Source organism: Nothobranchius furzeri, chromosome 9 (assembly GCF_043380555.1).
Source record: "Nothobranchius furzeri strain GRZ-AD chromosome 9, NfurGRZ-RIMD1, whole genome shotgun sequence".
NCBI lineage: Eukaryota > Metazoa > Chordata > Actinopteri > Cyprinodontiformes > Nothobranchiidae > Nothobranchius > Nothobranchius furzeri.
The window spans coordinates 56,261,862-56,289,664 of NC_091749.1; the positions used below are offsets into that span (position 1 = coordinate 56,261,862).

General features: G+C 41.1%; 1 protein-coding gene across 5 annotated transcripts; it reads left to right on the plus strand.

Moving 5' to 3' along the window:
* Positions 1-1,049: 1,049 nt before the first annotated feature.
* On the plus strand, positions 1,050-25,508 carry ppfibp2a (PPFIA binding protein 2a). Of its 5 annotated transcripts, XM_015952894.3 has the most exons (22): positions 1,050-1,295; positions 3,377-3,463; positions 4,194-4,307; positions 5,673-5,804; positions 11,138-11,434; positions 11,629-11,721; positions 13,461-13,572; positions 13,952-14,013; positions 14,779-14,857; positions 16,816-16,940; positions 18,822-18,871; positions 18,952-19,009; positions 19,088-19,226; positions 20,032-20,176; positions 21,871-21,996; positions 22,835-22,985; positions 23,075-23,186; positions 23,394-23,482; positions 23,568-23,690; positions 23,932-24,057; positions 24,839-25,027; positions 25,104-25,508. In XM_015952894.3, the coding sequence occupies exons 1-22, from the start codon at positions 1,248-1,250 to the stop codon at positions 25,278-25,280; spliced, it is 2,634 nt and encodes an 877-aa protein (XP_015808380.3). In that variant the 5' UTR covers positions 1,050-1,247; the 3' UTR covers positions 25,281-25,508. The 5 variants fall into 5 exon arrangements, with proteins under 5 accessions (XP_015808380.3, XP_054588131.2, XP_070410638.1 ...); XM_054732156.2 differs by lacking the exon at positions 11,138-11,434; XM_070554537.1 differs by lacking the exons at positions 1,050-1,295; positions 3,377-3,463; positions 4,194-4,307 and adding exons at positions 4,792-4,978; positions 5,061-5,096.
* Positions 25,509-27,803: the final 2,295 nt, after the last annotated feature.

The window sequence follows — 27,803 nt, forward strand, 5'->3', positions numbered from 1 at the left end:
CACTCCCTGACCCCTCTGCTGAGGCTCTTACTCTCTTAGGCGGACCGAGGCTTCCAGGGCCCTGCGGGAGAGCCAGGACAGTCAGGAGGATCAGGTTACTCTCAGGAAACAAGTCTCCTCCGATACAGCCCAAATGATAAAAACTGGCTGCAACAAGATGAAGTTTGTGCTGTTGCATTTGCCCTGGAAGGCTCTCGGCACAAATCACTGACAACGTAACTGTTAGATGTGCAAATTGTTTGTGCACATTTGAAAAATCCCTAGTTGAATTGTATAGTTTTCCATAAAAGGGGGAATTGAGATATTTGGCATTCATTTGTGACAGCATGCTTCCTTCCTTGGTTGTAGTATTTGCATGATGCTGTCTTTGATCCTGGCCATCAACATCTGGGGGCCTGCTTTCCTGTCTGCCGAGAAGTGAACTGGAAGCAGGATCTAATAAACACCAGTAATGAGATCCAGGACTTCTGATTAAAGCACAAGCTTCCACATTCCCTCATTTGCTCTTATGTTCTCTAATTTCTATCAATTACTTGTCAGAAGCCCATTTCAGTGTTTCACGTAAGCTACACCATGTGTGCCCCCCCTTTTTTTTAGATATGATGTTGTCAACTCTACCTCACTTTCACTCTCCTCCACTGCCTCCTCCTCCTCTTCCATGTCGCCTTCGCTGACTTCTTGCCCTGCACCACATCTGAGAAGCATGTGTTGTTGAGGAGAAAAAAAAAGTTTCCTCTCCCCTTTTGCCATTTAGGAAGGACTACAAAATGAGCTTTCCTGAGAGGTAGTGCCAGAACACTGAAGACGGACACAGAGAGAAGGAAGGACAGCGCTAAAAGGAAATAGTGCACAGAAGAAAAATAAACATCTTTCATGATAAACAGGGGGAAATGTGCTGCTGAAATGAAGCACCTGGAGCATTTATGAGAAAGAAAAAAGAGGGGGGGGGGGGGAGAGAATAGTTAAGAGAAAAAAAGGAAGGGGTGGGGGATCAGGGGGGAGAACAGCCAACTGGCACAGCTTGACTTATTCAGTTGAGCTGTAAAAGTCTGAGGCAGCCTCAGCTCCAAACCACACGGACATAGATCCCCTCTGCAATCTCTGCAGAATGGGGTTGTTGTAAAATGAGCAAAAGCAGCTTAAAATTAGTTTTTCTGTGTTTATTCACCACACACGGTGCCTTACAGCATTGGCTAAATTCTGTTCGATGTTTAAAATCCTGACGTTGACTACAATGGGCTTGCAGGATGGAGTATCATATTGATTTCTACAAACATTTTGCCTGGCTCAGGAAGGTAAGACATTCCCCACTTGCATGTCTGCTCTTCTTTCGTTCACACTTTCACTCAGGCACTCAGAGCTTGTGTGCATTTTGTTGCTTTCCCAGTGTAATTACAGTCGCCACAGTTGGTAATTTAGAAGAAGACATAGTTTGTCTTTGACCAAAGAGATGCTGCAGTCACTCATCCAATCTACTATGATTGTTGTGGAGAGAAAAAGGTTCATGCAGGAAAAATCAAAAATCTGAAAGAAATAAGACGAGCTCATTACAGAAAGTTCAACCCTTCTTATTTTGAGTGATTTTGTTTGTTTGTTTGTTTGTTTGTTTTGAAAACAACAACAGTGTAGAACTGAAGCAAGTGCACTGGCGGTTTGCTAAATATAAGTTTTACTTTTATCATTCTGTATAAATATTAATAAAGGGACATACATGAAGTACATGTGACAGTTTCCATAAGAAGTATGTGTGACATACTGTAGCATGCTGTAGCAAAAATGCACTCATGTTTCATCTTAGTCAATACTAAATTTTCTTTTGAAGATACTGAATACGTTCCATGGCAGCTCGTGGAAACAGAAAAGGAAAATAAACCACAATTTGTTCTTATGAATAATCTAATTTAAAATCACTCAAGCAGTATGCTTTTGCAAAAAACACCCCAAAAATTTGCAAGACTGTTTCTGAGTGAAGAAAACACCAAACTTTTAAAGAAAACAAATCAATTTGGTGAACAATCGTATCACATTATATCCCTCTGACTGCAACCTTTCACCCTCAGAAAAGGTCAGAAGCTAAATGGATCTGGCACGTTCTCTCTTGGGTTACTTTAGACTGGTAAATATTTCTAAGCTCTGATCTGGAAGTTTTATGGGAAACTGTAAAAAAAGGCTAACATGTTAAATCTAGAACCACAAAGGAAACAGAATCACTGCACATGTGCAGCCAGAGTTCACAGATCTGTGGTGAGTTTTTGCTTTTGTCTAACTTTTGTGCAAAGCTTTAATCTGAAAAACAAAACAAAAAGAAAACGTGTAATACTTTTTAGACCTCCAGTCTCAACTGCAGAAAGACCGGGCACCAGCCCCCCCCCCCCCCCCCCCCCCCAAAGAAAATAAACGTGAAACATATTTGATTGATAAAAGGTGGTTCCAACTTGTCAGAAGTTTTTATCTCATGTATTTATTTTTTCACGCTTCCTAATACTTGCCACGTGATTCTGAACAAGTACACATGACATTCCAGGCAAAGGAAAATTAAGAAAAGTGGAATTTCAATTGATTAATTTGGTCAGAAATACTTGTTTGTGAAGAGAAATGATCTTGAAGTTTTGTTAAAAATTCAGACAACAAGGATAATCGTGTTCTAATTAAATTAATTGTAATAAACGCAAAAGTTCTAAAGTAAGATTATCTGAAATTAACATTTTAGTCCCTTTAAAATGAAATCAGCCACTTACTATTAAAACACTGAACTTAAATGGAGAAAAAAAAACAAATACATTCTAAAAATGAGGATTTTTGAATAAAAACAGGAAAGATTATTGCATTAAAATATTATTTCTATAATTATATTTTTCCTTGTAAAATATCCCTCATTTTCTCAGATTAATAGAAAAGTATAAAACAGAAACATTTGAATGCTTTTCTTTTTATTGGTGGTCAAATGAATGGGTTAATAATCTGATCTTGTAGTAATAAAATGTTGTTTCCTGTTTTAGTCTTTTAAGCCAGGCCAAGTTTTAATAACACTGACAAAGGTGGTGGGCTCTTTGAAATGATCAGTTCAAAAAGATGAAATAGTGTTTCCTGATGTTTCATCAATCATCATCACTGATGAAGTGATCGTATCAAACCTTTTCCACCTTAACTCAGCTTGTGTCCAACATACACAACTGGTAATACTGGTTTTAAACATAAACCTCATAAAAGCTCTGTATGTGTTCCGACTGTGTGTGTGTGTGTGTGTGTGTGTGTGTGTGTGTGTGTGTGTGTGTGCGCGTGTGTGTGTGTGCGAGTGAGCGAGCGCTCACACACGTGTCTAAGGTTGCTAAAGAAGTTAATTGTGCTGACATTTCTTGTGACCTCGATCGTGCAGGAGAACGTTGGCTCTGACGGCGGCAGCGAGTCCTACCAGGAGCGTTTATCCCGTTTGGAGGGAGACAAAGAGTCACTAATTCTACAGGTTGGATTCTGTTGCACAGAGATGACAAACGTGACTTATGGTACTGTCAACATTGCATAAGTGTGTGTTTCTGTTGCACTTCCCAGGTGAAGAAACAGTCATGAAGTGGGTTTGGTTGTGTTACACCACAAGCTTTTGTCTTTGCTGATGTGTTTGTCTTGTATCTGTAGGTGTGTGTAGAACTCAGAGCTGCTGAATAAGGGCTTTGTAGACAGGTCGAGGCTCGCTCTATCGTATGTAGGTGTGTGTGTGTGTGTGTGTGTGTGTGTGTGTGTGTGTGTGTGTGTGTGTGTGTGTGTGTGTGTGTGTGAGTGAGCAGGTGCCCTGTTTATTTCTTCAGTCTTTATACACAACATTCTTTAAGAAAACCTATCCCAGCTGGCATGCTGGACATGCTTTTTTTTTAGCATGTGATCAGCTTTTAAAGCTTCTGTGCAGACTGAAAGTGCCTTGTGCAAGCATGTGATTACTGAAGTGTGGCAAGCACCAACTGGATCATTTTTGTTTTGTTTTTCTTAATGAAAACATTTGCATAGTCTGGAAAAGATCTGGATGTCTTATGAAAGTAGAACAGACAGGGAAAATAGCTAAGTAGGAAGTCATTAGACCAAACTCAGAAATAATAAAGAAGCTTCATCTTGTAGGCAACTATAGAAAATAAGCTGCAATTACAAGAACCTGAATTTGTTTCTTTGCTTTTGCTTCTGTTCACACGCACAAAAACACACAGGTGAGTGTGCTGACGGACCAGGTGGAGGCTCAAGGAGTGAAGATCAATGATTTAGAAAGCTCTTTGATGGAGCATCAGCACAAACTCAACTGCACAGAGGAGATGCTGCAACAGGTATTAGACGCATCTGACTTTACATTATGAACTGAACATTTTCAGGGACAAATGCTAGAAGTGCATCTGGGTCAAAGTTGGGAATTCACTAGTGCTAAATCAACATTATTGTTCTGTTTTCCTGCAGAGACATGTATTTTATTTTAATTAAATTTATTTTGTAAGTTGGAAAAAGTGCTCAAAAATGAGTTCAGAGAAAAAAAAGCATGTCTTTCCCTATAGCTTCCTGTGAGTTGAGCTGTGGATTACCTTGACAACAAAAAATATTTAGGACACTGAGCCTCATTCCGGGACAGTTTCTCACTCAAGAGTGTATATGTCTGGTTTATGCAGGGCCAAACTCGTCTGTCTGGGCAGGAGATTACTGCACAGTTAGCCACTCCCCCTTCCAACCCATAACCACTGTAGCAGCAAGCTTCTGGAGAGAAAGAGAGGGACAGGAAGGGACAACAGAGGGAGGGAGAGAGGAGCAGCCAAAGAGGGGAGGAACAGCTGTAGAAGGTGGAGAGATGATAGGGAGAGAGAGTAAAGTGGTGCTCCAGTAGAAGTTGGTCGTGCATGTGAGCTTTAAAGTCGCGTTAACAGCTGGAGGTATGCATCGTGTTCTTCTGAGACAACTTCTAACAGCCATATGAGGAGATCATAACTGCTTTAGGCAGATGACTAACCAGGTATTTATTTAAAGTTTTCTTATTTAATTTTAACGCAATAAAGTTAAGTCTGCAGCAGTGTGTTTTTTTTTTTTTTTTACAGATATTACAAGACTTTCAACCTGAAAATATCTTTCTGGTGACAAGGCTCTATTATTTTCCAAGTGCAGCCAAGCTTTAATAAAAACTTTAGATTAATTAGTAAAAGTTTGAAGCTCATGTCTGAGTGATTCAGCACCTGCATGCTTGACACCAACCAAATTAGAAACACATCTACCTGCTGGTCTGATGAAACTCAGGGCCGACAGCCTTTCAGAAGGGATCTTGCAGAGCTGTTTAGCCTTAATCTCCCTCAGCACCAGCTCTGATTGGCCTGCATTTGTGCTCACAAGACAGGAAAATGCACCTGTCAAAGTTATTTTGATGTTCTGTCAATAAATGTTTTGCATGCTCTTTTTTTTTCTCCTCCCTTCGCTTCCCTCCCTCCTCTCAGCTATGTACTTTGAGAGCTCTGTGAAATAGACATTATAAATAGTGGTCATGGGTTGTGTATATTTAGCAACCCAAACAGCTTCGTGAAACCAGTGTGGTGTGAGAGAGCTGTCATTATCAAGCGTGTTGTGGCTCACACTCTGATTGCCTTTCTGGAGTGAGTATTGAGTGTAATTATGAGGACAATGCAAAATTGTGTGCCTGACCTTGTCCTGTGTGACAGGAGCTCCTGCATCGGACGTCACTGGAGAAGCAGAAGCTGAGTCTTATGGGGGAGGTCTCCTATTTAAAACTGAAGCTGACCGACATGGAGGGGAAGCAGGGCCATGGGGCTGAGAGGCAGCACAAAGCAGAGGTGAGGACCCCTCACATCGGTGCAATTGTGATGAGATTCACCCCAAACGTCTCATTCAAATGAATCATAAAACCAGACTTGTTTTACCTGCTTTTCTTTCATCACTACCACTGTTTCCAGCTTTAGATTTTACAGTTAAATCATTTAAATGAGCATAAACAGTGTTTGTGCAAATCACTTTTCCATTTAGGCCTCTGTAGATGAGTTATTCTGTCCTCGGGACTTCATCTTTTTCATCCCTCTTCCTGGAAATGAATAGCCCACCTCAAATAAAAACAAATAAGGTACAACATGCTGCTGTGTCGTGATCCAGCTGACACCGCAGTCAGCTGCTGAGTTTCTGGGAGAACATTAATTCTTGCTGGATGAATGGAAGGAAACCTTCACTCCAAAACCAGCTTAGTCCAGGGGATTTCAGTTTTCCTTGCCAGTTTAACTGGGTCATGTGTTTGCTTAAGACTAATGTGTATTAGGTTACCGGCAGATTTCCTGGGCATTTCGTGAAAATGTGAAGATTTGAAAAGGAGGTCGGGATACTGTAATGAATGTTGTTACTGTCAAAACACGTCTAGTGAAAGGGTATTTTTGTCTTCGGTTCAGAACAACTACTGGAGCTGACATTATGGATGGTCGTTCAAATCCGAGAGTGTAGGCAGGAGTCCAGAGCGTTTTGTTATTGGTGGAGGATCAAGGTGAAGTGGTTGAGTGACTCCTCCTTCTTTATGGGGTTCCCCCTAAAAAGATGTTAACCAAAAGTATAGAATTTATTTAAAACCAAATACTTTTTCTCAGGTTTTGTATTTCTAAGTCATGACAAATGCCTTAAAGAGACAATGTGCAGCTTTCACTGTTAATCTTTGGAAATATCCATCAAAACGTGGTTGAAATTGAATAAACAACCCCGAGGGCCTACGGTCCGTAAAAATACCAGGGCTGATTTTTGGTCCCAGTCCACCCCTGCCCCCAGTGCCAGAAAACTACACACTGTCACTTTAAACTTTGTTTTTCCCATTAAAGCCATAGCTACTATGCAACTTTTTCATATTTTTAGTTCATTCTTGAGTCAGTATATGCTAAAATGACCCAGTACACGATTAATGAAAAGTGTCCAGAATACCGCACTTGCTACTTCAAAGTAGCCGGTCCGGTCTCTGCTGGTGGAGGGAGCTGTGGGGTAGAGTGGAGCCATCGACATATATACTGGACAATTAGTGTTCATAGGCTCCAATTATATGTTTTTAAGCCCAAATGGGAGGTGGCCACCACCGCCATTTTGACCGTGTCACAGGTTTCGTCAAGCCCAGACAATTCCATAAAAGGGAAGAGAGGTGGAGCTGAGGGTGGGGCTGTAAGGCTGGGATCAAATGACGACACTCGTCAAACTGAAGCGATGTAGCCAGGGGCGCTCTGACAGAGGCACCCCACCATTTAACTCAGTCATTTGTTATTCTTCCAGTCAATTATTAACCAAAACCTCATGCTTCATGCAAAACATTAAATTATTTTCAGCATACCAATCTTTACAGAAAACATAAAAGCCCTAAAAAACTGCACATAAAATATAATAAGAAACAATATTCACTTATCACTTAGAGCAGTGGTTCCAATCAGCCTGACCAACAGATGTTCCTTCGTATTTTTACGTTATTTATAAATTTTCATTATATTTTACTTTTTAAATGATTATGTGGCACACTTTGACTTCCATATGGAACGCATCGGCATCTGCCTCTATTTTACGGCTTTATTTTTTTTACATTGTCGCTACGTCTGTCACGTTAGCGGTGTTTTTACCATCATTTCTACATCCATCACATCCCAGAGAAGGTTAAACCACCATCAAACCAACGTTTTGGAGCTCGTAAACTCCACACACCTCTCGTGCAGCACCAGCTGTCTGATACTGGCTGTAGCAGCGTCAATCTTCCCGGCTGGATGAGTGAATTTCTTCATCAGAGTCAATATTCTGCTTCATAATCAGAGTCAGTCATTACCAGACAAAGTGATCAGTCAACAAAGACCAGACCTGCCGGCAATTATACGTTTTATCTAATATTTGCGCTCTTCATGCTGCGCAAATCTCCTCCTCTCCCCAACTGGGAGCCTCACGGCGGGAGGCGATTTTCAAGCTCTAAAAACTCCCAAACTTTGCTCAGCCTGAAGGTTCCACATCTCCACTATCTTCTGATGTAAAGTAGTAACTTCATGAGGGATCATATTTGTAGATGAGACTTGTTAAAGTCAGCAATGAGGCTTTGGCACTTATAATGATTAAGTCCCAACACTGACAACAACGTACTGAATCTATAACCAACATGCATAAACAGACAGATCGGTCCCACCTACTTACACTGTTGGTCTGTTTTAAATACGCAGACTCGTTGCTTGCCTTTTTCGCTTCATCCTGCGTCCTAGCCTATATGTATGTCGATGGTCCTAGCAGCAACCACTTTGGCGCCTCTGGAGTCGGTGTTTGTTTGCGTCATGCTGCGTTCAATGTAATTGGAAAAAGGAGCTTCAAGCGCTTAACCTCCGATTTTGTTTTCTTTCTGGCCTTTAGTAGGGGGACGAATCGGGGTCGATCTGAATATGGGGGGGGGGGGGGGCAGACCCCCCCCGTCCCCCACCCTATCTGCGTGCCTGGATGTAGCTACAAGCTAACGCGGAGGTGGGAGCTAAGCTAACGGAGGTAGCTACATAGCTACAACCTGAGCTAACTGTGCACAACACCAGAGTTTCTGAACCAGAGATACGCCGGGCTGACCGCTGGGTAAAACCGAGTGGAACACAGAGGTCTCCCGAGAGCTCCAGAAGCCGGCAGCCCGCGCAGCAGACAGTCGCCGCTGCAGTCAGAGATATGCCGAGCTGCCGCTAAGGGGAGGGAGGCCATACTGATAGTCAGAACCCAGCTCCACCAACGTGTTATATTTCAACCCATTTTCAAAAATGCAGCATTTTGTTAAATGCACTGGGGTTTACCCTATTACATTTTAATTTCATGTTTAAAAAGTACATGTTAAAATCTAAGCTCAGCTAGTGCAAGAGCAGCAGTGATGTAAAATCATCAACATAAATATATAGATATAATTTTACTTACTGAAAAAATTGAAGTGGAGACTCCTTGGATGCTCTATTAGTGCAATTAATACCACAGCAAGTCATTTTGTCCAACAATTGCACAATTCATATCCAAAAAGAAGCACAAACGGCACAACTAATGGTATAAGTTGAGAGACTGAAAATCGCGGAACAGTTTCAAGGTGAGGCCGAGGCTCAGACTGAAGCCTTTTCCCGGAGCTAGCTCTGCGGTCACGTGGGTCTGATGATCATTAATTATTCAGAATTTTAGGCTTTTAATACACTTAGACGAGTGACAAAAAAAAAATCTCCCCCCTCAGAGTTATCATGAGTGTAAACTAGATCATTTAAACCAAAAACATGTTTTGGAACCAGGCTGTAAACATGTTTATTTCTGCAATTTGCTCGCTTCTGACACCAGCCCCCAGTGGATGAGGGTGGAACAGCAATTTTTGTCACTTCCCGTTTTGCTTCATATCCAGACCCGAATGATGGGGGCTTGAGTGGAGCTGCTGTCTGCTTCCAGCATGTTTCCTGCATGTTTTAGATAATGAGCACAGCTGATTTGTTTGAGTTAGTGATGAATCTGTAGACACTAACCCCTACTGCACACTGGAAGCAAAAGCAGCGCGGAAAAGATGCGAATTGACACAACTTCAAATAGAATCCATTATAGTCTATGGAGTGCAACGAACCAGCCGCGGTGCGGCAATTTTCAGATGCATCCCAGAAGCGGCATGCCAAAACATTGGATTGGATTGTGTTTTTTCCACAAGCCGCTTCTTGCATGTATCAGTTACCGCAGTTAACATAGGGCTAGATAGAAAATCACGTACGGTTTAAGTGTAAAATCCCCAGTAATTTTCAAACTGAAAGTATTACAGCGATGCAATTATGTATATATGAAGCTTACGTGTGACCTAACAGCTTATTTACGCATCGCTCCAGAAGTGCAGCGGAGTGTTTTTATGGATTTATTCCCGGCAGTACAGAGGTACAACGTCATATATGACATCAAATGTATAAAACGTGATTTTCTTCTTTTTGGTTTAATGATAAATTGCATAAATAAACTGAACCTTTTAAGTGTCGAGGGAATTTGTAACCTGGACCTCGGATCTGCACCAAGTCTAGTGTTTTTAACTCAAAACTTAAAACCCTGATGTACTCATCAGCCTTTGAATGAATTGTTTCTTAAGCTGCATCATCTCCACTGTACTCTGTCTTTTTCTTTTAGCTCTAAATTAGAATTTATCTGTGTATATTTTAAATTTGTGTTCTCGTGTTTATTGTTGTGCCATTTAATGCTAATTGTAAAGCATATTGAATTGCCCATGTTTGAATTTAATTGTATAAATCAAGCTGCCTTGCCTTGCTTTGCCTAAAATCTAGTGAGTTGACCAGAGAAGCCGCTTCGCTGCTGAGACTCTCCCGGTGTGCACCGGAGTGCAGTGATTGTCGCGAGTAGCGCCGCATTTGCTTCCGATGTGCAGTAGGCATTAGGAAGGCTGAGGAGACATTTCAGCTGTGAGCTTATGCTGTTAAACACACACATTTTCATTTTCGGCTCAACCACAGTCAATTAATAACCAACACGAGGGGGTGCTAAAAGCAAGCAAAACTTCAAAGTATGCCATCAACTCTTTGGTCTTTTCTTTTTTTTTCATGACTCTAACAGCTGTTTTCACTTTGGTTTCATCACTTTGCTGGTCTCACCATGTGCTGCAGCTACAACACAAACATGTCCCCACACAGACACGTTTGTCTTCATGCACTCAGACAAAACATGAGGATGAGGCTCCTGACTGCAGAGCCCAGTAAGCTCCAGTGTAAATTTAGACATGGAGGCCCTCCATATCATCTGTCATATCTGCTATATTGGACCCCCGAGTGAGACTTCCTGTATCCACACTCCGCACATAACCTGGCTGCTGTTTACACTCTCTCTGGGGGGGGGACGTGATGCAGACAGTGACTGGGAGGGTGGCTCGTGTTAAATTTGCAACTGATTGGAAGAGAATCCGTTTGGAATGAAACTATTTATGCTCCAGAGACACACGTCCATCAGTCAAGCATGTGCGTCTTCATAAAAAACATGTTTAGGATTTAGTTTTGCATAAGAAAAACAAAGCTGGTTAAAAATTTCATTTGAAGGTGACACCACCAACAATGCATCCACACACAAATGCAAACACAATGATTCTTCTTCGCTTGCTAAATGTCTCTCTTTTTCTCCCCTTACTGCATCCTGCCAGACTGTAGTGAATTTCATTAGTGAGCTGCAGGAGCAGATGTGTCAGTTTCAGAAGGAGATCAATAGCAAGATCCAGGAGAAAAAGTCTTCGGAGATCCCGACTGACAGCAGGTTTCCTGTGGTGTGTCCGTCTAAGTCCACCGAGGGCCAGAGCAAACACCTCGAGGTGTCCTGGGATGGACCCTCAGATGGGATGCACCACTTAGAAGAGGTTCCAGACAGACCTGTTGGGAACACACACGGCCTGAGAGAGGGTAGCTCAGATGTAGAGCATCGGTGCCGCTGCGGAGGAGAAAGTGTAGGAATAGTCTGCCTGCTTGGCTTTTCACGTGCACAGCATGGATTGTTTGTTAGTTTTAGGTGGACATGAAACACTCAGCGCACCACAACATCTTACACACATGTTACATTAGAGCAAACGCTGTGTGTGGTGTTTAAAAATAGCACATTTTTAAAAGTTTATTGTGTGTAAAACAACATTTTGCTTTTTAGGTTTTACTGAAAGAACTCAGGATCCTCAAAGACAAAGTTCAGCATCTGGAGGATCAGAAGCTTCAGTATGAAAAGAAGCTCAAAGCGACAAAGGTAAAGCGTCCATGTTGACTTAATAATTCAGCAGCGTCCGGATTCTGCTTAACTTTCCACAATTCTGTCCAATCTGATGTTCCCCCCAGTTAAATGAGTCATGTTTCATCAGCTCAGGTCCAGAATGCTTCCTAAAATCTGAGGTTACTCTGTATTTAGTAGTGTGACAGATGCAGATTTAGTAGCTGGTTTCATAGTAGTTATGTGTTAGAAAAATAATCACGCTGCAAATGTGACCACAAAGCATTTACCTTGAAACTTCCTTCTGTTGTGTTAAGTTTCTGGACGGTGCATGACCTTGCAACTCTAAGAATGGCTGCAATACGTGTTCTAAAACCAGCAGCAGATACAACTTTAAACAAAGAAACACAAAGTGCGTATGAGATGGTTTTGAATATGAAAACAGGTTGCAATTGTTTCAGATCAATGTAGTTCACAACCTTACTGCATCATCTGATTTTAGTAATCAGCCTTTGGGATTGTCAGCTGGCTGCTTGTCAGTAAAAGGACTTAATGTAAAAATAACTCACAGTGAAACAACTGTGGGAAGAATAAGCTCATTTGGTGATGCTTCCTTCTACAGTGCCCTAATTACTAAGTATATACATGATAATTACATAGTAAGTTCAAGTGTACTATTGTGTGATTCAAGTGTATAATTGTAATAAAGAGTAACTATTGTGTTAAACAGTACTGACTGGGAATGATTAATAAAAGTAAAACTAGAGTTAAACATGAGTTACATGGTAATAACTGTTTAAGAACTCGGAAACAGTAATGCACTTTAACTTCTTATGTAATTACCATGTAAGTACTTAGTATTTAGGGGACTGTAAAAGGAAGTGTTACCAGGCATTTTTCCTTCATAGAAACATTATTTGCTGAATTTATTGTAATTAAAATAAGTATGACGAATAATATATGCAACTTTTCAACATAAAATCACTATTCTGTTGTGCAAACCCTGATTATGTCTCATTTAGAGAAAATCTTGTTTTATATCAGTCAGCACTAAAAACCTCTACTCCTCATATAACAGTCTGAGTCTAACGCGAGAGGCCGACTGCTGTTTTTCTGGAGTTCAGACATGTACAGGTGTTGCAAATGTTCATTTATTTCAGTAATTCAGCTTTAAAGGTGAAACTAATATAAGAGATAGACTCATTCTATGCAAAGCCAGATATTTCAAGCCTTTATTTGTTATAATTGTGATGATTATGGCTTATGAACGCCCCATATTCAAAATCTCAAACAATTAGAATATTGTGAAAAGGTTCAATATTCTAGACTCAAAGTATCACTCTCCAATCAGCTAATGAATCCAAAACACCTGCAAAGGGTTGTTGAACCTTTAGATGGTCTCTCAGCCTAAAATCAATCACTGAAATAGATACACATTTGCTCCATATTCTCATTTTTCATGTTTCAACTGTAGATTTTTCTAAAAGTAAGCAGATCAAAACAAAAATGTTGAATAAAGCTACTCAATTTAGTCAGTATTCACCATTGGCCTCGCATTTGGTGCTTCAGAACACAGAAAGAAACATTTCCATTTGTATTCGTGGTTGTTTCATATTCAGCAAGTGGTGGAAAAATAAATGACCGGCTCACCAAATCTGGACTTTGAGTGTGGACGTGGGCTGGAACGTGCACATTGCTGTCGTCTTTTATCTATGCATGGAAGCCTATTGGTGTGTATGACGATGTGTAACAAGTCCTTTCCTGTGTGTGACCTGCAGACAGAGATCATCAGCCTTCAACAGCTTCTGCTTAATAAGAACACTGAGATTGAGAGCTTGCATACTCAGTTACTGGCCAGATCCTCTCTGACCACAGAGAGCTCAGAGAGAGGTGAGCTTTTACTATTAAACTCTCCACAGCCTGCTATAAACAGCCTTCTGTATTTTTACCTCACAAATCTTATTTATTACCGGCTGAAGAAAGAGTTTCCACTGGTTTATTAAAAAAATCTTGTTGAGGGTTTCAGTGTCTGCATCTCTGAGAAAAAATGGAAGCTAAAGCCCACTGAAGCCTTTCTTTTTCTTTAATTTTCCTCTTTGTAACTCCACTAAAGTGACCATTTTCTCAACAATTAGGAGGTTTCTGTAATAAACTAGTTCTCATTTTCATTGAAAGCCGTGTTGTCAGCAGTTTCATCCATTGTTGAAATATTTATTTAGATCATTCTTGGGATTTTGATATTTTTAGTTTTTATTGTTTTGCTTTGAAGATCAAGAACTGCAGAAACTCCGAAGTGGGATGAAATCACTTGTAACAGCTAATGAAGAAAAGGTAAGCCACAAACAGCATGAAATCCATTCTTCCTGTTTGTGTAAAACATCTGTTGTCTGTTGCACAGCATATCCATATCAGCGCAAGTGCTGACGTAGCTTTAGCACAACAACTCTAACTACCCTGCAAATCGACAAACCTGCATCCGATTTATTTAAAATCTTGGAACACATCTGTTTTTAGACGGTGTCATTTCTCTGAGGCAACACCCTCCCACCATTTATAGCACAGAGGGTCTTTTGTATTCCCCCTCCTTCTCACAGTATCTTGGATTTTAAAGACTTGCAGACATGAACCCACACACACACACACACACACACACACACACACACACACACACACACACACACACACACACACACACACACACACACACACACACACACACACACACCCTTAGACGAACCATTTCAGGCAAAGCCACAATTAAGCAGGCTCTGCTGTGCCAAGCTTAATTTTGAGGAGAGCTGCATTAGGACAACCATTGCAAAGCCAGGCATGGGCACCACTTCAAAAAACACACACTCAGTGCAGCTGGTTACCACAACTAAGACTTCCAGCCAGACCTATGTCAGTCCCTCCCTATCCATTACTTAGATGTAAAGGCCATATGGTGGAAGAGGAGCGTGCACTCTGCATGTTGGTCAGCAGCTGAGTATAGTTAGTAGTTAGTAATTCTTAATGTTTAATAAATATTATAATTGGTAGGTGGTTCTGCTTCTTTGAACGCCCTGTTATTATTTTGTTTTATCTCTATTTTTGCAGGACCGACGTATTGAGGAACTCACGCTGCTCCTGAGCCAGTGCAGACAGTTCAGAGAGGTCTCTCATGTCTCAAGGCAAGGTAGTCAGCTTGTGTAATTTATGCATGTAATTTAGGTACGTTAGTAACCATAGTAACAGTGATTATCCACTTACAAATTTCTTCTGGCTTTTCTTTTTGGTCACACTAATGTAAGCACATTTCAGTGTGAGATGAGTAAATGCAAAAGGCAGATTTCAAATGATGAGATTGTTTATTAAAGGGGAAATTCTACCCAAACTAGCCTGGTTCTATGTAAAAAAATGTCTCCCTTTTTGGTTCATGATTCAACAATAGAAATAGAGGAGAGGGGAAAAATATCAATTGAAAGAGTCCCAAAAGAAAATGGGAGCACATTAAACATTAGTAAAAAGAAAACACGTCTTAATGATCCCCAAGCTTTTTGAAACTGATGTTAAACTAACACTGGATTTCAGAACAACTACACTGACAGAAGTAGAGGCGTTAAATGCAGAGACATTAAATGCCTGCCCCGTAATCGGAAGGTTACAGATGTGAAACCCCACCTCTTGCACATGTTGTGTTCTTGGGCAAGACGCTTAACCCGGTTAGCCTTCTGGTGGTGGTCGGAGGGACGGGTGGCACCAGTGAACAGCAGCCTCGCACTTATCAATTTCATCAACGCGCTCCAGGGTGGCTGTGGCTACTTTGTAGCTCATCACAAAGCTTGTGAACCTGCATGTGGGTGGGTGAATGACTGCGACTTTTTCACTCGCAGTGTTCAGCTTCAGCTCAAACTGTACAACTTCCTCGCAGGGCAGATCTCACGAGTCATGTGCTCACACTGCACGACCCAGTTCTCACATGCGACCTGACTGCTCACACTGTACGTCTGGTAGCAACACGTCGGCCCTAAAAATATGCTAAAAATAGCCGTTTTTACTCAACAAGTCAGACTGTTTTGTCTTGTCTTGCCTGTTGTCTTTCGGGAGCGCTGCAGGAGGACACACAGGGATTTATGGGGGTTGGATGAGTAAAACGAAATAAAGTAAATCTGTGTTTTGTGATCAGTTTAATTTGACATGAACACGACAGACACGCTTTATTGACAATCCTTGTGAGTAAAAAATTATGTAGAAACAAAAACGAACAGCGTGTGTTATTAGGGAAATAGCGAGCGGCGTTGATGCAGGATTGCGCATGCGCTGTGAGTGGTTCTGGTACTTTTTGGGTTGCAGCTGCTCGCAGCGCCGCTTCAACAGTGCGATACCCTCACGAGGGACGAGCGAAATTTTAAACACTCCAGAAGTCCGTGCAACCTCACGACTGCTGATCGGCAGCTGGTCACGTGGTGTTAATCGCCTCTCGTAACCCCCTGTACACTACACGACCGCTCGGCGCAAAACTCGCCCCGATGTCGTGGATTCTCACACGACTGGAAAATCGGCTCAAAAAAGTGAAAAGGTTGCACAGTGTACGCCCGGCTTTAGGGGGTTGTACGACCCTAGAATGTGCTATATCAAATCCAAGTCATTTACCAACGTCATAGCAACAGTCAAACACGGTGGAGGTAGTGACATGGTCTGGGGCTGGTGTGGTTACAGGACCTAGATGGCTTAAGCCTAGTTTATGCTTCTCCGTCTGCATCAGGGCAGAGAGATGCAACGGCATTATTTGTCCTTGCCAGGGCTCTCCAGCAGGCTCGCAAAAACAGATTGAAATACGTTTTCTCCACACCAGTGGGAGACGCTCTGTTATCACAAATGTCTGACTGCAGGTGTTGTTTTCAAGGCTTTTACAACCAGGGTGTACCAATACTCATGGGGCTGGGTGGGTCTGAAGTTAGTTTCCTTTGATAATTATTTGAAAACTGCATTTTCTGTTTTCTCAAGTTTTTTGTCCGATATTTAAATTTGTTTGCTGATCTGAAAAAAAGCAAAGTCAAGCAAACTTTAAGGGGGTAAACCTTTTTCACAGCACTATAAACACAAGGCACCCCCTTCCCAAATTAAAAATTACATTTGATTTTGTTTCTGCAGCTCCATCTGCTGTCCGTTCTTTGTCCAATGACCGGACTCCATCAAGCAGCAGTGAAGAAGAAGAGCATGGATTAACGAGGAATGCTGACTCAGCCAGTTCAAAATCTGAGGATGTGAAGTCAGAAGTAAATAACTTAAGTTGATTTATTTACCCTTTATTTTACCAGATGAGTCGGTTGAGAACTCATTCTCATTTACAAAGACGATCTGGCCAAGAAGCAGCAGCAGCAGCAGCAGACGCATAGTTAGCTTTACACCAAAGAACAACAGACAGATCAAATAAAAACAAACAAGATCAAATAATAAAAAAAACTGTTAGACATAAAGACAAAGAACTGTTCTCATTTACAATATGTACAAGCAATCAAAACAGACTTAAAACAATCTTTTAAGTATTTTTATTGAAGGTAGATAATGGAATGCAGATAGTGAGCTTCAGTGATTATTTGCAGCTCATTCCAGTCGTTGGAATTCAATTCAATTCAAAGATTCTTATTAATCCTAGAGGGAAATTAGAGTTTCAGTACACAAAATTCTGAGATCAGACATACACACATAGGCATAGACACATGACAATAATTGGTGACTGTAGTCATTTGCAACCCGAGTCGCACTACCTTAATGGAGATCAGAGGGTTTATATAAGGATGGTGGAGGAAAAAAAAGGCACTTCAGAGTTACCCTTCACAGGGAGGGCAGCTTTGCTATGCAAAAAAAAACAAAAAAAAAACACCTCAGGCAGAAATGCAACAGTCTTCAGACATCACACAACGCAAGTGTCACTGGAAACTGGAGTGAGGAGCGGCCAAGGGAGGCGTGAGCTTTGGGAATAACCATAGAGATAAAGTTACTGGAACGTAAATGGCGCTGGTTGTTGGAAGTGATGAGTAATGAGCGAAGATCCGACGGCAGTGTTAGCAAAAACGCATCGGACATTACTGATGTGTTTTGTTATTGTCCGATGAAAACATTAAATTGTCGTCGGACATTATGACCGACGTGCTTCTTTGATCTTGCCAAAATAAAATAAATCTCCTGAAAACCACAAATTGACTGTTGATAATTAGCTCTGATTCCGCGACGGTCAAGCTTTAAACAGACATATTACAAAGGCAAAGTGACTTAAGATCATTTCGTACTATTGTGATAATTGTGCTGAACTAAAATGCCAGACAAAAGGACATTTTGTCCTCAACAGCAGTTTATTAAAGTAGGTTAACAGCTGAGAAAAAGCCACATGTCCAACTTTCAGTTTCAATCTTCAGCACCGCGTCTCTAAAAGGAACTGTAACATTAGACTACATCACGCTCAATGGGTGAGGTGGTGCTCACTCTTCACCCCTGCCACGTGGACCTCAAGGGATAAACCATCAACCCTGCTCAGTGGTCAACTTTCCTCACGGGGTCACCCATGAAGACAGTGGGAGGGATAAATGATGTCACCATAATCTAAGATGGAAGGATTGTCATTTTGACCAAGGTTTGCTTCGCAGAATAAGTAAAGGATGGCCTGTTGCGGTATAGACACCCAATTCTTGACTTTAGAAAGTAATACATTAATGTAATGTCAAATGAAAGTGTGCTGTTAAGCCAGATACCCAGATAACTGACAAGTTGTAGTTCTGTACCATCCAGGGAAACAATACTAGGGCGGAAAGTTGATTGTGGTAAATTAGTTGAAGATCATGAACTTTGTTTTACTTGTGTTTAAATGAAGATGAAGATTGGAGAAGGCATGTTGAAGACAATTAAAGTTGTGCTGCAAGGAGGACAAAGCTGCATTCAAGGAAGAACTGCATGCATATAAAATGGTGTTGTCTGCATATACATGTATATGAGAACTGTCAACAGCGTGAACAATGTTATTAATATGGATTTTGAATAAGGTTGGGCCCAATATAGACCCTTGAGGAATGCCCATAGATAGAGAAGCAGATTAAAGATCTGATTCAGTCTTAACATTGTTAACAGTGTAGCAAAGTTTTTTTTTCTTTTATTCATTGCAGGTTTCAACAAACAGTTCGTCCTCCCAACAAACATCTCTTCACGAGTCCAGGTAACGCAGCCTTCAGTCCATGCTAATCTATTATCTTTACATCTGATTAACTTCAATTTATGTTCTTTTCTTCTCCGTAGATCGGAGCCTCTGGCGTCGAGCAGCATGAATGACCTAACGGATGCCTATTTACCAAAGGTATTAAAGCATAAAGATATGTAAATTATGCAAAGGGGTTTTCCAGCTTTGTTTTACACACCAATGTCTTTTCTTCAGAATGGTTTGGATGACTCTAGGAGCCAGACTCTGCCCGTGAATTCTTCGCTTTTGGAACGAAACGGGATTGGAGACAGTGGCACTGATATCCAGAGTCAAAAGTCTCCAGATGGGAGTGAAGATGGAGACTCCTTCCAAAGTAAATCCATACATATTAAAGCTTTGACAAGTGTTATTTATGATATCATGGGTGGTGAGTTTCAATGAGCCATTAGCATGCAGCAGAATCAGTCCAGAGTGATTCCCACGAGGGCAGGCAGGATTCCCTTTTGGAGCTAAAACCGCCATCTCCTGACCAGACGACCACGGTGCGTTTGATCACAGCTAAATGTAGAGATCCTGATGGAGCAGATGGCTCACGGGGTAGGCTTCTTCACCCAGCACGCCCTCCCTCTCTTGCCTGGACTGACCACATTTATCTCAGCTCCACCCTGTTTTTAGTGTGATTAACCAGCTCCAGTCACACCCTGATTTCATCTTCATAGATTTGCTTCGACTACAAACTTCCTCATCAAATCCAAACCTTATAAAATAAAGTCAAACGTGTTCTTCTTCATGGAGCGTGAACCGAGGATTTACTAGCTAGAGTCAATGGTCTGTAACTCGGATGAAACTCCAGCCCACTGTATGTTCTGCTTCACTCAAAATGCTCTATATTTTTTATAGAACATGAAAAAAATACATGATGGCTCACTGCTCTGTTCCCATCATCAAGATGTTCTTTTCATAGCTTTGCCTCAACAGGAACCCGTCTAATCTTTTCATAGATATCAATCAACAGAGTGTAATTTGTGCTACTTGGCAGGATTCTACTTGAACATGCTATTTTTGAGTGAGCTGCTTTTATAAACTCTACAAACATGTTCACGAAGCAGCATACAATGTGACCGGCCCTCCAGAGGACAATAAAACGATCCCACTCATATTTGTTCTGTGGTTTTTAGAACTTAATGAAGGAAAGTCACAGAAAGTTGAAGACAGCGAGAACTCCCCTGCTCATGGAGAGAATCACGTGCAGCCTGGCCAGCGAGCTGTGGGATCTCCAGAGTACATGAAGAACAACAGGAGCTTCAAAAAACTCTGGGGAAAGTGAGTACTACCATCCAGACAAAGAGTTGACAAACCTGTGCTGATCTGATCAAATCAGCTTTGATTAATATTTTTCTTTACACAGTTATTTATTTCTTAATTTGTGCATTTTAGAATCCTGACTATAACTTTCAATACCCTACATGGTCAAGCTCCTCCCTACTGAACTGTTTAAAGCCTTATGCTCCAACCTGAGCCCCCAGGTCCACCCACCAGAACCTTCTAGAAGTTCCAAAGACCAGATATAAAAGTCGAGGCGGTCGCTCCTTCCAGACTGTTGCATCCCAACTCTGGAGTGATCTTCCTTTATCCTTGTGTAGTGTTGACAGTATGCACACTTAAAAAAAACAGCTAAAAACCCTTTTATTTCAAGCTGCTTTTATCTAAATCTTTTATTTTCTTGTTTTTAACTAACATGTATAATCATCTTTCATCTGTTTATGAAATTTAAAAATTTTTTTATTTTTTTTTTTATTTAGTTTTTCCCCCGTGTCCTGTCTGGTTGTGAAGCAAACAGAATTGATGTTTGAATGCTGGTGACAAGCCTTACAGATTTACTCTCAGGTGGAGCATCAAAGCGTCTGCTTTAATGTCACGCCTGATACTTAAAACTTTATTGTTATTGTTTTTGTAATTCCGACCAGACACGGAGTCAGAGGTGAAAGAAAAAGGAAAAGACAAAAGGTGGGGAGAGAGGGGGGGGGGGGGGGGGGGGGGTCCACAAAACAAACTAAACAATAATGAACAAGAATCTGCTTCTAGACCTGCAGAAAGAGAAAGAAGAGGAAAAAATAAATAAATAATATGGGACACACAATACAACAAGATCAAGATATCACTGTGTCAACTTGAAGACATAAACAATCAACGTTGTTTAACTGAACAATCACACGATAATAAATCACAGTGCATTTAGTGGCAACGACAGCCTTAAGACGTGTGTTGAACGTGCCCAAGCCCGTACTTATGAGAGCACCATGTGAGCACCTGTGTGTGTACACGCACTTGTTTATGTAAGGTTTCTCTATAAAAGCGTCCAACAGAGAGTGAGGGACCACAGATCCGCCCCCCAAAGATGTGTAGGAGCTCCAAGTCCCAAAGATCTAGGCGCTGCCCCAGAATACAGGAACCCCAAGGAGACTGCAACCAGAAAGGCCCCTTCCCCCCTCAAGAGGTGCAGAGGATCGCCCCGGGGGGCCACAACCAGCAGCCGGCAGAGTCCCGGGGATACCAGCGGCAAGCCCACAGGCCCGCCCGCAGCCTCCCACCCCCTAGCCGGCCGAGCCCGGGACCCAGACCCCACCAGGCAGCCACCGGGATTGATCAGGCAGACACCAAAAATCTTAAAATTTTATGACATCCAGGAAGTTATTTAGCACCGAGTCGTGGCCCCTAAATAGCCTGTCGCTGGAGGTCAGACAAGCACCTTCATTGCTGGTTTTGTAGTTTGATGATGACTTGTTTTTATTCTCTGGTCTATCCTCATTTTTCAATTTTATCTTGAAATATGATTCATGTATTTTGATCTTATTTGTTTTTATGTATATCTCTGTTGGCCCTCTCAGGGATCATTCTTCTTTTAATTAATTTTTTCTGCAATGTATCATTTTGGTATGACCTTTTGTTTACGGAAAGTGCTTTATTTCAAACGAGATAGCAGCATTTTATACATGCTTTTACTTTTATCTGAGCAGGCTTCGGAGAACCCAGTCTGGAGGCTTCCAGGCTGCAGATCCAGACGCTGGTCAGTTTAGAAGAGGGGGTTTACGAGCAACAGCAGGACCCAGACTTACCAGAACTCCAGAGTCAGACCCTACACGGTAACCCTCAGTGGGATTCTGACATTTATTTCTTCCTTTATTTTATAGCACATTCTTACTGTTCAAAAGTTTGGCATCACTTGGAAATGGTATGTTTTTTATGAAAACTCCCGAAGTGAGTCTGAATAATATTCTGAACCAAGGGCATGCAGACATTGTTAAGATTCAATAATGAAGCTTTAGTTTAGGAAGAAATTAAGGAAAACCACCTGGTGAGGTTTCACTTGATCTTCTCTGGCTCTCTCTGGAGAACAAGATGGATCTGCTCAATGAAGTAGTCCTCACAGGGTCAAGGCTTTTCTGTAAAAACTTGTTAGACAGGAAGAAAAAAAAAGTGCATTAAAAAGTGGAGGAGTTTAAGTATCTCGGGGTCTTGTTCACGAGTGAGGGTAGGAGAGATCGGGAGATCGACAGGTGGACTGGTTCAGCATCTGCAGTGATGCGGACGCTGAGCCGATCTGTCGTGGTGAAGAGGGAGCTGAGCCAGAAAGCCAGGCTCTGGATTTACCGGTCGATCTATGTCCCGATCCTCATCTATGGTCATGAGCTTTGACCGAAAGAACGAGATTGCGGATACAAGCGGCCGAAATGAGTTTCCTCCAATCTGGTCCGGGAACGCCTTGGGGTCCTGCCGGAGGAACTGGTGGAGGTGGCTGGGGAGAGGACGGTCTGGAGCTCCCTCGTTGGAATGCTGCCCCCACGACCCGGACCCGGATAAGCGGAGGAAGACGACGACGACTTTAAAAAGTTAAAGGAATTCCCAAGTGATCCAGACTTTTGAGCAGCTGTAACTCACTAAAATATGAATGACCCTTTAACCGTTTCTGCTTTTTTTCAGTGATATGAATATTCCATTCAGCCAGTGGACCAAGGAGCAGGTGTGCGGCTGGCTAGAGGACTACGGTCTTGGCCAGTATATCAGCCTCGCCAGACAGTGGGTTGAAAATGGACAAACGCTTTTGTCAGCAACACCTCAGGAAATTGAGAAGGTTGGTTTTATCATAAAACTTAGTAAATGAATGTGAACAAGAGTATTTTTTAACAGATTTTTGTCTATTCGTTTGATTTTCTATCTCAGGAGATGGGTGTGAAGCATCCACTCCACAGGAAGAAGCTGCAGCTTGCTCTGAGGGCCTTCACCACCAAGGTTGTAGAGAAATCCGCAGAGCTGGACCACATCTGGGTCACCCGTAAGAGTTTTGATGTTCTCATTTGGGTCGCATCTACAACTATAGAGCAGGGCCTCTCGTGTAATGAAAGAAACTGTGTCTTATATGTAAATGTACATCCAAATAATATGCAAACACCTTTGGAATTATGAAAACTAAGCTTGATGCATTAAGTGTGATGTGAAGTAGAACTCTGCTGTGCACGGTCATGTCTTCCTCTCCACCCAGGATGGTTGGATGATATTGGTCTGCCTCAGTATAAAGACCAGTTCCATGAAGCTCGAGTCGATGGCCGCATGATACAATATCTCACTGTGGTAAGACTCCATCGTGTGTTGCTGTTGCATCAAAGTGTGACTTTCCCAACCTTCCCTGATGTTCTTTGTCTGCACATCCATGCAGAATGACCTCTTGACCCTAAAGGTCACCAGCCAGCTTCATCACCTCAGTATTAAATGCGCCATTCACGTCCTTCATGTCAACAAGTTCAACCCGAACTGTCTTCGGCGCCGGCCAGGTGATGAGGTAAGCTAATAAGGAGAGGAGACAGAAATGATGCTTTGTGTTCATGTGAAGAGTTTATTAGTCAGATCAGGTGTATTTACACAAGATCCCCACCAGATGTCAGCAAACGCATGCTGAGTGACAATATGACATTTTTAAACTGTTGCTGCAATCATCACTTAATGGTCTTAATTTATTCATCTTGTTTTAGTTTAGTTTAAAAGGAGAAAAATTGTGATAATGAGTAGATTTGTTTTTCCAGAAACAGCCGTCTCCCTCAGAGGTGGTCCAGTGGTCCAACCATCGTGTGATGGAGTGGCTCAGAGCTGTTGATCTTGCTGAGTATGCTCCTAATCTACGAGGCAGCGGAGTTCATGGTGGCCTGGTTGTGAGTAAACAATGAGATGGTCCGCAGTGTTTATAAAGAGCAGAAAAAAATAACATACAATGAATTTCTAAAGCACATAAACATCCCTTACTACACTCAGACATAAACCAACGAAGAGGCAATGTTATTTAAAACAAACGCTATAGAAATGCACGTATGCATCAGCATGTTGCTACTGTGGTAATCTGGTCTGCTGACCAGCGATAATGATAAATATTTAATTAAATAAATGAGACGCAAATAGAAAATCTGTCAAAACTTTGTGTTTTTGTTGTTGATTTTAAAAATTCTTCTTTAAACTTTTATTTGATTTTGATTTTCAATCAGATATTTTGTGCCTTTTGGTGGCAGAAGTGTCAGAAACAAAAATACACACTTGAAAGACTTAGAATGTCTGGATCAATGTTGGAAGTGGAAGTAAAAACTCAAGCAACAATAGAAACTCATCAGAAAATATGAGTGAGCAACAGCTTCAAGAACAAAAAAAATAATGGTTTCATTATTGCGGAACTGTGTGGAGAGAAAAATGTTTTTATTTCTTCATAATAATTCATCTATGCCATAAAACATCCTGATTCACCCTCTGCCAGATGTTTTTTAGAGGCACCATAGTCTGATTAGATATAATCTAGATTCTCAGTCTCTAGATTGTGTTTTAAAAGGAGAAGAAGAAGAAGAAATGATCTTTTATATAGTGCCTCAAGATAAAAATCACCAGTTTTACAAGCTGGATCTTTAATCACAACACCTGAATAAATGCTGTCCACGTGTGTTTTTTTAGATCCTGGAGCCTCGTTTTAGCTCAGAGACGTTGGCCTTGCTTCTGAATATTCCTCCACAGAAAACGTTACTCCGTCGTCATCTGGCCATGGCCTTCGCCGCACTGGTCGGTTTTCAAGCCATGCAGGAGAAACGGGAGTATGGCAACGCCACGGGCCACATGCCCCTCACCACCACAGCCAAAGTAAAAGTAAGAGAATCAATTAAACTGATGTCTGTTGCTGCATTTGAATCACTATCTTTAACCTTCATTTCTGTGTTTTCAGCCAAAGAAGCTGGGCTTTACCCAGTTCAGCCACCTCAGGAAGAGAAAACCTGATGAAGCTGCAGACTACATCTGCCCAATAGACAGTGGAGCGCCAGCAGCCAATGGAGACTCTCGCTTGCTCTCTCCTGTTCACAGAGGACTGAGTCCTACTCTGGACAGACACGTTGAAAAATGACAACCAGTGGTTGTAAAATCTGCAAATAATGGTCCAAGCATTATTTAAATTAAAAAAGCAACAATTAAGCTCATTCAGCAAGTGACTTACAAAAATGAAAGGGGAAAAAAGTGTATATATTAGTTGGTTGTCATAGTGATTTTCTGGTTTGGCTGCGTTTCTTGTGTCGTGTTTTTTTGTTGTTGTCATTGTCCTTTAAACCAGGTGGGTTTTTTTTTATCCTAAAGAAGGAACAATTGTGTGTGAACTGTACACTGCTCCCTGCATTCCTTATGAAGATCAATTCCAAAGCTTACCCTTTTGGCTTTAAAACAAGGCATTATTGGATATTTTGTACCTTTTCACCTGTAGATTTTTGTTGTTGTATATCAGAATTGTATGTAATATTTAATTGAAGTTACTTTAAGAATGTTTGACATTTAACTTCTGTATTTTGAATCTTGGCAGTGCGCTTAGTATTCTGCAACTTCAAATAAAACTGTTTGTAAATTAAATGATTTCACATAAATGTCTAATTTTATTAGACCATTGCTCTTCACCATTTAAATGTAAAACCACCAAAAATCATCAATTAGTGCATTTCCAGAAAATATAATATTATTTGATATTTAGCTTGATTACAACACACTTCCAGTTGGCCAAGAGTTGATGTATCAGTCACTTTTAAGCATTAGGATGGTTAAAATTGCCGCATTATGGTTTCTTATGACCAGTTTATGATCAAATCTTTGCAAGGTTGCCCTCTAGAGGTCAGACGGGTGAAAGACCGAACTCAGTTTGACAGGTTTGAACTCAAATAGCCCCCACCCAATTGGAATACACACATTGGAAAACTCACTTCTTAGAAAGTAAAACAAAAAAGTCTAATTTCAAGACATTTTATCTTATTTTTAGTCTAAAAATAAAAATTCACAAGAAAGAAATGTATCCATGGGATAGCAAATTTTGCTTGGCTGAGTTTTTATAACTAGAATAATCTCTTTTTTTTTAAAGTTTTTTAGATTTTTAGCCAAGCAATTTTTTCTTACCCCATTGGTATTTTTTTTCTTCTCAAAACAAGTAACTTTGGATCATATTTAGGATTATTTACCTTATTTTAACTAATACTATTTTTCTAGACTTTTTTTTCTTTTTAGAACAAAAATAAGTAAAAATGTAAAAAAATAATACTTGGCAGTTTTACTTTCTTAAAAAATCTGTTTTTGCAGTGTGGTTTAAGCTACACACATACATTGGTTAAAGGAAGGAAGTCTGAATGCAATGCTTTACTGGAACTAAAAAGTAACTTTTTAAATATAAAAAATGTTTACGAACCACAAAAATGTGTTTTCTTTTTCTTTTAATTTTAAAAACTTTTTTTGTACTGTTCAAAAAATTGCCTGGAAGTGAAACTGTGGACGTAGTTTTGACTTTAGAAGTGGGGGGACACAACTGGCATGAGGACTGGGGGGGGGGGGGGGGGGGGGGTACAGAAAGTATACAAAAAAGTGACAAGAATGGCCAATCACACGTTAGTATCAGCAGAGCCAATAGATGAGCTTATGGACGATACAAATGGAAACAGACTTCAAAACAAGCAGTTGTTTTCTGCTTGGTCCTAGTGCTCAACCAGTGTCTATTTAATATAGCGGGATATTGTTTTTGGATGGTAAAATGTGCAGGGGAAAAAATTGGAAAAGTGAATTGTAATGGGACCACACAAAATCACACCGGAAACGGCAAATGGCATCCGGACCGCACTTTGGACATGTCTAAATTATAAACCAATGTGTGAACACAAGTTATATCTAAACTTAGCATAGCATCAAAAAAGAACAACAACTAAATACTAGAAAATAAAGTTGATGTTTTGGGGAGCCAAAGATCACCAACATGTAGAAACGTACAAATTTATCCACCTGTTGTAAAGCCTGATTCATGCTTCTGTGTCTGCATCAGTGCGGGGACACGCAACGCCATTATCCGTCCTTGCGGGCGTGCTGGAGAGCCCCGCAAGGACGTACGGAGCCGAGCTCTCTTTTCTAAACATCTGTCCGTCGAGACGGAGAACACAAGCTTGTGATTGGTCAGGACATCGCTGTCGTCTACACCGCTGCCATTGCACACTCAAAAACATAAAGAGAGCTGAGAATAACTAGCGGCAGACATGGAGAAGCTTGAAGAATACTTCACAAAAAAACTCTAAAAATATGAATGTTTAATTCCCCTGTGGCTGGAGGAGTGAAAAGATGTGCAGCAGGCATTTTATTTGTGGACGGAAATGACAGGAAACGTGGGTTTAGAGGTGGCGAGCCCATGAAGAGGTGGAGGAGAATGAGACAAATTTGTCCGTGTTAAAAAGTCATTATGGCTGCTCTCGTGGTCTGTCTGTATCTGTTCTGTCTACATGCGTGTGTGTAACCTTGGTCAGGCTGTGCTGCGGAGTCAAGTTCCTATGCTCTGGGTCGCTGGAGCACTGGCAATAAAGCTTTTTCTGATTCTGATTCTGATATACAAAAAAAAAAACACAATATAAACACACTA